Source organism: Triturus cristatus, chromosome 9 (assembly GCF_964204655.1).
Source record: "Triturus cristatus chromosome 9, aTriCri1.1, whole genome shotgun sequence".
Lineage (NCBI taxonomy): Eukaryota > Metazoa > Chordata > Amphibia > Caudata > Salamandridae > Triturus > Triturus cristatus.
In genome coordinates, this window is record NC_140592.1 from 1,105,819,523 (window position 1) to 1,105,832,059 (window position 12,537).

Below are 12,537 nucleotides of genomic sequence, written 5' to 3' on the forward strand. Positions count from 1 at the left end.
ATCCAATTAGTTTATTTTTATTTACTTATTTTTGCTGTTTTATGTAGCCCGAAGTTGTGCATTAGAAAGCTTTGCATGCAAACTAGAGATTCTCACCTTTTTTTTTTTTTAGCAGTGGCGGACGGCATTTATGGGGAGTGGTGTGGAGGGCAAAAGGGTGGTGGGTAAAAAATAAAATCCACTTAACTGTGACACATCCTCCTCCTCACTTTGAAGAACGGTGTTCAGCGCAGCCCCAGTGAAGTGCCTTAACCAATCCTGGTGCGGCTCTCATTGGCACTGCTCTCACGATGCATGAGAGATGAACCAGATTTGGGGGGAGTGGCCGCTCTTTGCACTGCTGAGGGCATTGAAAGTCTGGACTTACTCTAACCCGGCAGTCTTATGACAGCTGGGTAAGAAGTTTCAACGTGCGCATGTCTGTCTGGCCTTCGGAAGATAGCTGGCCAAAGGAAACGCGCACTTTGAAATGAAGTGCCCGGCAGCCCACCATCCTCCCTGCTGCTGCTCTCAGTAAGCCCGGCCCCATCCTGACTCTTGGTTCAGGACAGGTAGATGAAAAATAAAATGATAATAAATTAACTTAATTACAATTTTATTTTTCATCTCTCGGGTTTGGGGGCATTTTAGTTAGCTCCAGCCACTGCTTAATTTGTGCCGCTGCTTTCCGGTGCTTAGCACCGGCACTTAATTATCAGGAATCTGCTGCACCTCACATATTGCCTTGATGATATAGCCTGCCAGTTGAAAGTAACTCTTAAAAGACGTGCTGCAGATTTTCACTCCGAGGGATGCACTATTTGGCTCCAGTGTTTCCAAGCACAGTAACCCCAATAACAGTTTAGGAGAGGCTACGCCAGGGAAGGCCGGCCTCTGGCATAAAGCAAAATAATGGGCCCCCTGCAGTATTTTTTTGTTTTTGGAAGTTTTATGTAGCGCGTACTCAACCTGAAGGTTATCGGAGCGCTTTACATAAGCACCAGTTGCATTGCAGACGGACACATTTATTATTAGGCACAGGGAAAATAAATAAATTGCCCAGAATCACAGAATGTTTGAGCCTGCTGCTGAGACTCGAACCCGGTACTTAGCTTCAAAGTCGCCACTCTAGCCCCTAGGTCCTGTAACGCACAGATATTCATTGTCCCTCCCACCCCGTTACAGTCCTGAGGCTGACGTCTCTCAAAAACTGTATCATAGTCGTGCATGCATGAAATCCTGTTTGGCTTTGCCATTTTGCAACCATATCTACTTGCAAGAGGAGAGTGAGGAGGCAGGGACAGGTGAGCAGCTGCAGGTCACGGCCCCAACCGCTCCTCAACAACCACATGTCATAACTCTTAGCAATAAGCACAGTGGGGCTCTTGGTACGATTCTCTTTTTCATCTAGCTGTGAGACTGAGCCTGAGCCAAGAGGCGATTCATATGCAGTAGTACTGTTCATATGCTATGTTGATGGCGCCTCTTAGTTCAGTTTTGCTGGTGGGTGAGACACTGATTGGGCTGGATTTTGGTTCTGCCGGGGTAGGGACTGTGCGGCAGCGTGCGCAGATTTTTCAAAGATTGCCACGCCCTAGCACACCCACAACCTGTGAGTCATTTAAGTCAGCCTGACGATGTTGAGGGCAGACAGAATCAGCACCAGGCCCAGGCCTAATTAGTTAATAAAGGCAGGCAGAGCAGTGTCCCAGCCACCAGGCCCACCACAAGTAACGGACGGTAAGCAAGTACTAAGTAGTAGCAGGCGCGCGTAGCCATGCCAATATGCCATGCCCATTGCCAAACCAATGCTGCTTTTTTGGGGAGAGCGTGCTGGCGTGATGGTCATCACCGTGGTGGTAGCTCCGGCTCCACAAGATTCTTTGATGACGATGCACTGCTTGCCTAGCCTAGTAGCCGCCGTCGTACCGTACACTTGTACACAGGATGCAGCTCATCTTCAAAAGGTGCCTCAAAAATTTTATTTTATTTTTGAGTCAACGAGTCTTATCAGAGAGAACAATATTCATCAAACAAATTGGTAGCGGGGACTAAAGGCCGCATACATCTAGTAATAACTACTTCTTGACTGCCTCACAGTTTCTCAACAAAAGAACCTTCCACAACACGTTCAGCCTAGTTTTTTGTCACTGCTCATATAATCACGATGATTAATGGTTAGGACGTTGTACAGCTTTCAGGAACTATGTTTGGTGGACAGCACATCATTCTGAGCTGCCAGCACACTGAAGCAGGTGTCTATGGTCGAAAAGAATGATAAATAAATAAACACATAAACCAGCCTGCGACACAGTTGAAGGAGTGTGATGGTTAGTAGTCGTGTTGTTACTATCATTGGCAGCGTAGCATGAGCAATGTGTGGTGGAAGCTGCAGTGGCCTTATTACGAGAGCCCCGGCACTTATTATTTTACAAATTAAGCACTGGCTCCATCGCTGTTTTTCAGGCATGGGGAGGTTAAGGGATTTGCCTAGAATCACAGAATGCTGTGCCGAGGACGAGATTCGAACCTGGTGCCTCACTTCTAAAGTCGCCAGCTCTAGTCATTAGGCCACAACTTCTTGCATTAGTTTAGCAAAGGTAGTTATTATTTAGGCCAAGAAACAGACGCCAGGGTATATCAACAGCCTCAATACCATATACACGTAAAGGAATATGATACAGGAAGAATATTTTAAAACCTTTCCGAATGGGGAAAATGCCTATCAGCTTTGAATTTCTAACCACAAAATGGCACGCCATTGTAACAAATGGGGTAAGAATTGTTAGAAAACGCAGAATGAGCTACTAAGCTTCGACAGAGGGGGTGGGAGTTGCTATGAAGGAAACTATTGGGGCGTGACCTAACTGTTAGCACTTTCATTGTAAATACTAAAAAAGGTTTTATTTTCCACTGCTGCGGAACTAAACTGCATTACAGCATACATTCATTTAACGAATATCAGAGAAAAACGTAGAAATTAATTGGGAAGCAGCCAGATATGCATGTGGGGATACCGCTAAGGCAGTAAGGCTGAGATGCACATGCAAACACAACGAGATGATGGACGGAGGGCTGAAACTTTTCAGACACTCACCCCCAGTCACAGATCTGGGTTGAATCCATCAACATTCTTTAGCTCACTTTTCGAGCCCGTACTGCCAAGCCATGTCTTCCCTGGACCGGAAACAAGCATCCTGGGACCAGTTTCGGGCTAACAGTCCTCATCAGTCAGGCTAGCTTGAATACAGTGGCAAAGTGAGCAAGGGACCCACGTCTGGACATATCCTCCCACTAAGGGCGAGCAAAGCAAACACAACAAGATGATGGACGGAGGGCTGAAACTTTTCAGACACTCACCCCCAGTCACAGATCTGGGTTGAATCCATCATCATTCTTTAGCTCACTTTACCACCCCAGTTCAGACACAGCTATATGCAAATCAGTCTTGACCCTGTTCCTCCTGGGACCAGTCCAGCCCGAACTGCCAAGCCAGGTCTTCCTAGGACCGGAAACAAGCATCCTGGGACCGGTTTCGGGCTAACAGTCCTCATCAGTCAGGCTAGCTTGAATACAGTGGCAAAGTGAGCAAGGGACCCACGTCTGGGTATATCTTTCCCACTTAGGGTGACATATGCAAAAGAAACAATTGATGGACGGAATGCTGGACAATGCAAACTTTCACCAGTCACAAGGATCTGGGTTTAATCCGTGTTCTCCATGCCACTGGAGTCAAGCTAGCCTGGCTGGTGAGGGCCTAGGTCCTAGGATGCTAGTTTCCAGTCCAGGGAGGACCTGGCCTGGCAGTTCGGGCTGGACTGTTCCCATTGAGCGCAGGGTCAAGACTGATTTGCATATGGCTGGGTCCAAACTGGAACCAAACTTTCAGTACTTTATTTATTGGGTTTATAGCAAGAGACGCGGTATTTCCAATAATTGCTTGTATACCAACACCAAGTATCGGACATCACATACGCAGTCCCATTTCTATTTTGCATGCTTTGACGTGCAACGTTATAACGCTACGGGTCATTTCCGTCTCCACTGACTACCCTCATAGATGGAGACTTCGTTTAGCATCATCTATTCGTATTAAGGTACTGTGTTACCTTATAGCATTGATAGTATTTCGAGGCATACTAGCTGTGAGTTTGGTCTTACACCGTGTTTATTCCCTAATTATTTAGATTTTTACCTGCTTACTATCCTCCATACATTTTGGAGTCCGGTCCATAGATCCGGTTACGTTTCTGAGAGACTAATACACGCGGTAAGTTGCCATTGCAACTATGCGTTTTTTTGCTTAGTTTAGTGGGGGTGCTAGTTTATTGATACCTGCCATTTCGTCTGAGATGTGTTAATGTTATTCATTTTACTTCAGTAATGTATCTAGTGTGCGAGCTAATCCATCATACTGTTTCAGGTGTTCAGAAACTGAGGCATTTACAGATATATGGCAACTATATATTCGCCAGGTACTATTTCATTTCACTGTTCCTCATCCACTTTTTACCACGCATAGCAGTTTCTAGCATCTGATATTGGTTTCTTTATTCAAACACCAGAGTCACGAGTATTCATGTTCCTACCATCGACACATGATTCACCCACTAGATGGTGCTGACTAATCTATATATCACTCACCACCTTACCATTTTTCTCTATTATTCAAACTTTTTTCCGCTGGGCAAGGGACTAGCGCTATTTACTTCGATTACAGTTAGAGTATATCAACCATTATTTTCTACTTTCTTACTTACAGAACATTGCCCCTGAGGAAGGGACCTGCGAGTCCCGAAATGCATTGGGCTTTACGACAGCCATATATTGTTTACATCAGCAACTGTAATATAAATGAAGAACTCTTGAGGATACAACAGCACGCATAGTGCATATTATGTTCTTTGATGTTGTAAATCAAACATTTATTTCTGTCAACGCAATACTTCTGAATTGCAATTGTTTTATTAGAACGGATATGTTCAGAAGAATTATATTATTTTCAATTGTTTGATCAATTATATTTCTCAACATGACAAAATGGTGGTATATTTTATTGTGTGTTAAACTTTGTATTATGCTTTACAATTTTGAACAATATGTTCCTGTGAACAGTGCACACTATATTCAGGTTCTTTTTCCTGATAACTTGGTATTTTCAAATATGTGTTTTGTCAACACACTAACATAGTGTAGCACCCTTTTGTTAAAATTATTCACATAATTTTGAGTTCAGACAACTTAGAGTGCACCCCTATCTCTTTCTAATTATATCCAAACTGGAATGGCATGGTGAGCAAATAAACAATGGATTTAGGCCCAGATCACTGTACTGGGGTGAATGTATGACATTGTTCTTCATTTTGTCCATCAATTGTTGTTTTTGCATTTATCACCCCGAGTGGGACGGGTATGCCCAGACGTGGGTCCCGTGCTCTCCATGCCACAGGAGTCAAGCTATCCTGGCTGATGAGGGCTGAAACCCCAAAACCCGTCGTAGGATGCTTGTTTCCAGTCCAGGGAGGACCTGGCCTGGCAGTTCGGGCTGGACTGTTCCCATTGGGCGCAGGGTCAAGACTGATTTGCATATGGCCGGGCCCAAACTGGAATGGCATTGTGAGCAAAAAAATGATGGCTTTAGGCCTAGATCACTGTACTGGGGTGAATGTATGACATTGTTCTGCATTCTGTCCATCAATTGTTTTTGAGATGCACGTGCACCTTTAACCACTCTACACACAAATTTAGAATATTTCCCTGTGCTGTCAATATATTGGTGCAGTTCACACATGGTGGATGCTCGACCCAACTATTTGAATATATAAACATTGTCACATTGCTTTGTGTTACATACGTATATGGTTTGTTCACATGGAATCAACACCCAGCTCAAGCATCCAAGCATGTCCTGCAGTTTTAGACAGAATGGTAATAAAAAGAGACCCTCGAATCAAGAATGATTCAAACATACTGAAATGAAATATTCTTGCAAGGAGCATAGATCACTATTTTATTGCAAATATTGGAGGGAGGTTGAAAGTTCCAGGTGCCAGAGGGTTTTTTGAAACATGAGATGTGGAGAAGGTGCGAGCTAAAATATCTGGGGTACTACACATTGGATTGTAGCGGACAACTTTCAACGTAATTTACAAATTGCAAAATAACATGCATTCTACCTAAATGCAAATGAAAGTCTTCAATGTAATCTTGCATTAGCAAATTGACATTTCATGCATTACTCCCTTTCCAATGGGAAAATGCCTCAAATCCCGCTTGATAGCATTTTCCTGAGGAGTTCTAAACAGAACATATCACTCTTCAACTATTGCTTGGGCAATTAAGAAGCCATGCAATTATATAGCCCAGTAAAAAGAAACAATTATCAATGAATTATCCATCTTACAACATATTTGGTCGTGTGTTTTTTACACATACAAACATGCACGTCCTGTAGCATATATTTATAAAAAGAAAATATATATTAAACCCCAGAAAATGCGTTAATGTACTAACTGTGTCCAGTGAGAACAAGTCATCTTTACTTCCACCAAAGACCATCACTTCACTTTCTTTTCCTAGGCAGGCTGTGTGCCATAATCTGCAAACATGTAATCAGAATTTGTTAAGTGTGATGTTTTAAATATTACCGTAAAGAACATTTTTGTAACAAAAAACACATCCTGCCGTTATAACAGTCTGTAAACCCAGATTATTGAAAGTTGAAAAATGGCTGCTGTTCATATTGCTCTGCCCCTCTTCCAGAAACATGCCACCCACCCTGATTTCAAAAGGGCAGTTTGAAAACTGTTTGTGCGTCCACAAGTTAGGCAGACAACAGTCTATCAATTTTAGATGAGGGCCAGCTAGCTCATCCAGTCTTCCCACATTCTGACCGAATATGAAAGTAAATCCCTACTTTATCTCAGGATTTTCCCATACTTCCTCACAAAGAGGAAACTCCGTGCTTGCTCTACTTTTTTTAATCCGCATATTGTTTTTACTTAACCCCCTCTTCTGGAATGTACCACATTTCTTCTCAATAACTATTTACTTTTGAAAGGATTCTTTTAAGGAAATTTTGACCTATAGTTTGCTTCACACTGAACACTTATTTCATGCAGACAGTTTACTGTTTCAGAATGTGAACATCTGCATTATTGGCCTCACGCCAAGGACGGCGACTATGATTATGGGCCTGGTTTAAAGTTTGGCGGACAGGTTACTCCCTCACAAACGTGACAGCTATTCCGTCCGTCATATTAAAAGTGCCATAGGATACAACTGACTTGTATTAATAGATACAGGGTATCTGTCATGTTTGAGACGGAATAACCCGGTCTGCCAGACTCTAAATCAGGCCCTATGATTTAAAGTTAAGGTTTGGTTGCTGCGGCCATACTCTGCCTGCTACTAGGAGATGTAGACATCAGAACAAAGATCCAGACTAATTTTTGATTTTGCAAACACCTTTTCTAGACGATTAAAATGTACCATTTGTTTTCATACATCATCCAAACAATATAAGTTAATTGGTTTTGCTATTTATTTTTCGCTAATTATAGTAACTTTGAGAACCCTGGATGGGTCCCCCTCTCCCGTGTCTGACTGCCAATCACATATCTGACCTCACATTTTGCATTGCCTTTAAGTATCTAATCACCAAACACAACACTCGACACTTGTTTGCATTACAGTACAACTGGCACATTATACATTTCCATCTGCTACAATTTATCTGGATCCAGCTTCTGGAAGAGCATGGTAGGCACCTAAATTAGGACTAAAGGTCACAATATGAGATGGGGGATTGGTTCAGGATTAACATTACAAAGTATTTCACATAAAAATAGCAGTGGATGCATGGAACCTACTGACAGAAGACATGGTGTTGATGACAACTGTAAATTTAGCAAAAATATCCTGGAATAGGCAAAGGGGAGTATGAGCAGTGAGAAAGAAAGGACAAACCTAGCTAGAGATCGTGTACATCCCATGTAATAAGAACTGACAGGATAAAAGGTAGACTGGATGAGTCTGGTGGTCTTTACCTGCAATTCGATTCTCATATATGTGTTTTGGGATAAGTTGAAACATAGTGGAGAATTGTGGATTCTGATACTGAAATAGAATATTTTGCCAATGGAACCTCTATTGATTGCAAAACATTTAAAAAGGCAACACGGTTTTTGCAAACAAACACTTTCAAAAGGTAAGACAGGCCTTATGGTGATCAGAATTGTATGTAAAGATTTTAAGTGAAAGGCTACTTACTTAATGCTTACATCTTTTAACAAATTATCAACGTTCTGGATACCTCAATATCATGTTGAGAATATGACACCCGATGGAGCCCTTTCAATGCAACCTGGATTTCTGCTACTACACCATTCAATCTAAATTGAATGTACATTAAGTGAGGTGTTTGTTTTGTTGCAGCTAGTAAGTGATTGTGCAGTAAACAGATTATATTAATAAATAGCCTCACTGGGAGTGATAGCTTATGTGCCATCATGTGCCAGGTACTTGTGGGTCAAAGTCTCCCATTTTACTGATTAGAAAAAATACACTCTTTCCCTTCTTTAAAAACTTTTTTTTGTAATTTGTCAAGAACCCCCCAGCTTCGCAGACACTGCTCTTGCTTGTGGAGCGCCACGTCCCATCTGTGTGAGAAGTGCAGGCACCACCCATCTTTTCACAGGTTTTAAATCAATTCTAAAATGGCCACCTGTGCATACACTAAAAGATGATGGCTGTGCATGCATATGGGTGGCTGTCTTTCAATATTTTTTTGACAACGTGTCCAAAAAAAAACATTTGCTGCACTGTTACTGAAAAGAGGTGCTGGTGTTGCCGCCTTATACTCTTTTAACTCTCAGTAACTGTAGACAATATACTTTGTGTATTTTTATCCAGCAATGGTCCAGGACAGTGCTATTAGAGAATCAGGTTTACTAGGCCATGGACCAATGCAGGAGAACACAATAAAAACCACCAGAGCTGACACTTAACTAGATCTAGATCAAAAAGCTAAGACTGGGAAAAAAAGAGAGGATGGATGGCCCTCTCAGGTAGAGGATTTTGTACTGAAAATGAAATGAAATCCAAAAGATTTCATAGCTGCCAAGTCACTGCTATAAATATGTGTGACATATAAATCTGCACTGTGCCTGTTTGTGGCACTTGCATACCTCTTGTGTGACACTTGATTACCTCTACCACAAGCCGCTGTACAAGAAAACAGCAGAGATCACCAGTCTGAGTAAAGATACACATAGTCCTGCATGTATAATGCAGAACAAAACTGTAAGCATAGACAAATAGACAGTCAGCCCTGAGCACTCCAGGGCTTAAAACTAAAGCGCTCTGAGTTCATCAGGGGAGGTTCTCAGAAGACGTTGCTGAGCTGATGAGGTTTTGACCTCAGGGCTGTGAAATCTTAAACCCGGCAAAGCTTGAATTAGGCCGCCAGATGCCTGCTCATTAGAGCATTTAAAGCGCCTGTCTTCCTCACCTGAATTTGATGAAAAAACGTATGGATCACACACTCCATTTTTGGGGGGGGAAGGCAGAAACTCTTGACTTGATGGTCCTTCCGCCCGAGGACTGCAGGCTCTCAGCTACAGTTGGCTTGCCATTGCTAAGTTGGTCAGATTGTCACTGGATGTCCCTGCCTGAGCCTACCATGCGAGGAATGGCAGTCCCAGACAAGGAAACCAATCAATGGACTTGACATTGTAGGAAAAAAACTGCCTGCATGCCTGAGCCAATGATTTCTTTTTATTACAAAGATAATAATAATAACTCCTACTATGAGAGTGTTTGTGAAATACAAGAAATACATGCTTAACGGGCAAAATAACATACATGGTGCATGCTCAGCATTCACCTGTGCCTTACTTCGACATACCACACCGAACATCCATTTAAAGCAAAGAGATCCCCGCAAGCCAGGCAGAGATCTTTCGGCTCAGCTAGCGGTCCCCCAACAGAGGGAACGATAAACAGGGGTGGGGCCGACCTTGCCAGCAGGTGGACCAACTGCCATGGTTTACATGACCACAAAAATGTTTTTGTTTTATGTTGAAAACAGCAAACCAATACATATTACTAGTTATTCGAGAACATTTCTTTGGATAAAAAACCAGCGTGAAAGCTAAGAGCTACCAACTTAGCACTGTCGAATTATGAGGTGTGTGGTAAATGGAAGTAAACACTTTTTGAATACTCATATCTATTAAAGGACAACGGGTTAAGATAGAAAAGCTACTCGCTCATCCACAAAAACAGTGTGTTCAGCATGTAAGATTTCCGTCTCAGAACGCGAACCCAGGACGTTTACTCCGATCGAGCGTACTCGCTAAGGGAATGACCAGATTGTGGTTGTAATTGGGACTTGAACTTTGGGACAGCCTTCGCACTCGGGAGGATATACCGAACCTTACTTAAGGTGGGACCATTTACCGTGCTCTAGGAACATTATTGTGGGTATCGTGTTGTGATTAATTGACCAGCCGGGTCAGAAGGATAACCGGCAGAGAGGATATAGAACTTAGAACTTGAAGAGCCATACAGCCCTGAAGAATTCGTGGGGTCTTCCCCTTTCGACGAAACACGTGTTGGCTGGGCGTTGATTGGATTAAAGAGAAACAAGAAAAACACAAGAACTTTTCTACTCTTTTAGTGATGCATTGCCATATCTACTAAATGTAACTTTACATGTTAAATTGAGCGTGTGCATAGGTTAAGAATCGTTAAGATAGAAAAGCACCTCGCTTATTCACAAAAACGGTGCATTCAACATGTAAGATTCTTCTACATGGCTTGAGAGAAATGTGGCAAATGTGGAGCAGAGGTTATCAGGCTAAATAATGCTTTGGGGCTAACAAGTAAAGCTTGCCTGAGGCGCAGTGACAGGACATACAGTAACTAGCTGTTTTGTATGATCAGGCCAGAGAAAAACCTCCTCACAACTTTAACAGATATAATTTTTCAGCCAGTAGGTGCATACTATGCCATCAACCACGATATTTAGTCTGACACACTTTCATGCAGTTGTTCTCACAATCCCATATCCACGCCAATTCTATTTATTCAAGAGCTATGTGAAGATCATGGAAATTGCCAGGGCTAAGAGGGAAGGTTTTTAGTATAATTCAGAGAGCTTCTTTGGAGATACCTGTTTTACAGTTTAGAAGATAAATGACCGTTTTGTAAGAAATCCTTTGCCATCTAGGACACCAGCTTTAAGTTCTATTTTAGGTCTCGCCTAGCGTTGCAGCGCAAATGTGCTGCCATCGCTTTGAGAGGCATGCTGTATACACTATAGTGTGGAAGCTTCGTGGAAGCTCCGCCCACTCTCCAGCCTATCTTCTTCATTGACTTAGGTTATAAATGCTGCCTTCCGATTGGTTTTAAGGTTGTTAGTCCCTCCCCATGACAGCCATGTCAGTCATTTGTATCCTTCCATGGCTACTGGCCCCTTCACTGCACAGACTACTTTCTCCCTGTCCCTCCCTACCCTCCCTCTCCCGCAGTCCGTGACTTCTTGGGGCCCCCCGACCCCCTCCCGAGCACTCCTGGTAGTGCTCGTGCCTTGTATATTCCGAGTTGGCACACTTGCATTGGTTCTGCATCACTAAGTGCTTCGTGGGAAAGAAAGACCTCGGCGCTGCCGAAAAGTTATGGCTGCCAGTGCCGCACATGCTCCGCGAAAGCCGCTCTCGTCAGAACTTTGAAGAAATAAGCCTAGCAGACGACGCTCTGACATAATTAGGGGTGTGGGTCTCTCGCGCCCGCCCGGTTTCTCACATGTGTTGTTCTGCCCGCACAGTGCCCAGGGAGGGCTGCCATCAGCGCCACAGCTGAGGCCCGGGCCTGACAGCAGGATTGCTATTTGGCCTGTAATTGCATCGGCGCGCGGGCTCTGCAGGGCGCGTCCGGGTGCTCGAGAAGCGGTGTCTGCAGCCTGCCAGTGCATGCAGGGCGGCGATAAGGGCAGCGCGGCTGCGGGGGCATGCCAGTCGCTGCGGGGCTGCAGTCATGTTCTACAACTGCTTGAAAAGTCAAAGTGAGTACCAGTACCTGCAAGCCGTTCTGGGATTGGATGGGCTCAGTCCAGTGGGGTTTGGTGTATTTAGAAGCGTTCTGTTAATGAGCATAAAAGTAAAGAGGGCGAGGCGCAACGGGTCTCCAAAAATTTCACGAAATTTCTTTCATCTGCCAATATGCCATTGTGTTGTGTGCACATTGGTTGTTTCTTTCTATCAGCTTGATGTATCTGCAGCTTTGCCGTTAACTAGTAGATCTCTGAGAAGCAATGAGCAAGAAAGGAATGTGAAGAGGGCGGGCAGAACAACGCGGGGGAAGAAGTACACAAGAGCGAGCGCAACAAATGGAGGGGGCAGAGGGGAAGCACACAGCTGATAGAGAGCAACAGAGTGCAGCCTGTGCAACTTTTCCTTCAGGCAAGGGTGGCTTTAACATTGGGAGCGTTCATTTCTTTTCCCTACGAGTGACGCAATATGTTAAAAAGTTGTCCAGTCCCATGGCTCTAAGAGA

At 43.6% G+C, this 12,537-nt stretch overlaps 1 protein-coding gene across 1 annotated transcript in view; it reads right to left on the minus strand.

Moving 5' to 3' along the window:
* KLHDC1 (kelch domain containing 1) overlaps positions 1 to 12,537 on the minus strand; it is a 1,365,548-nt gene that overhangs the window by 160,176 nt on the left and 1,192,835 nt on the right. Inside the window, exon 11 of the mRNA XM_085627012.1 lies at positions 6,493 to 6,577. Coding sequence (XP_085483138.1) covers positions 6,493 to 6,577 — 85 coding nt within the window. The remainder of the gene's footprint in view (positions 1 to 6,492; positions 6,578 to 12,537) is intronic.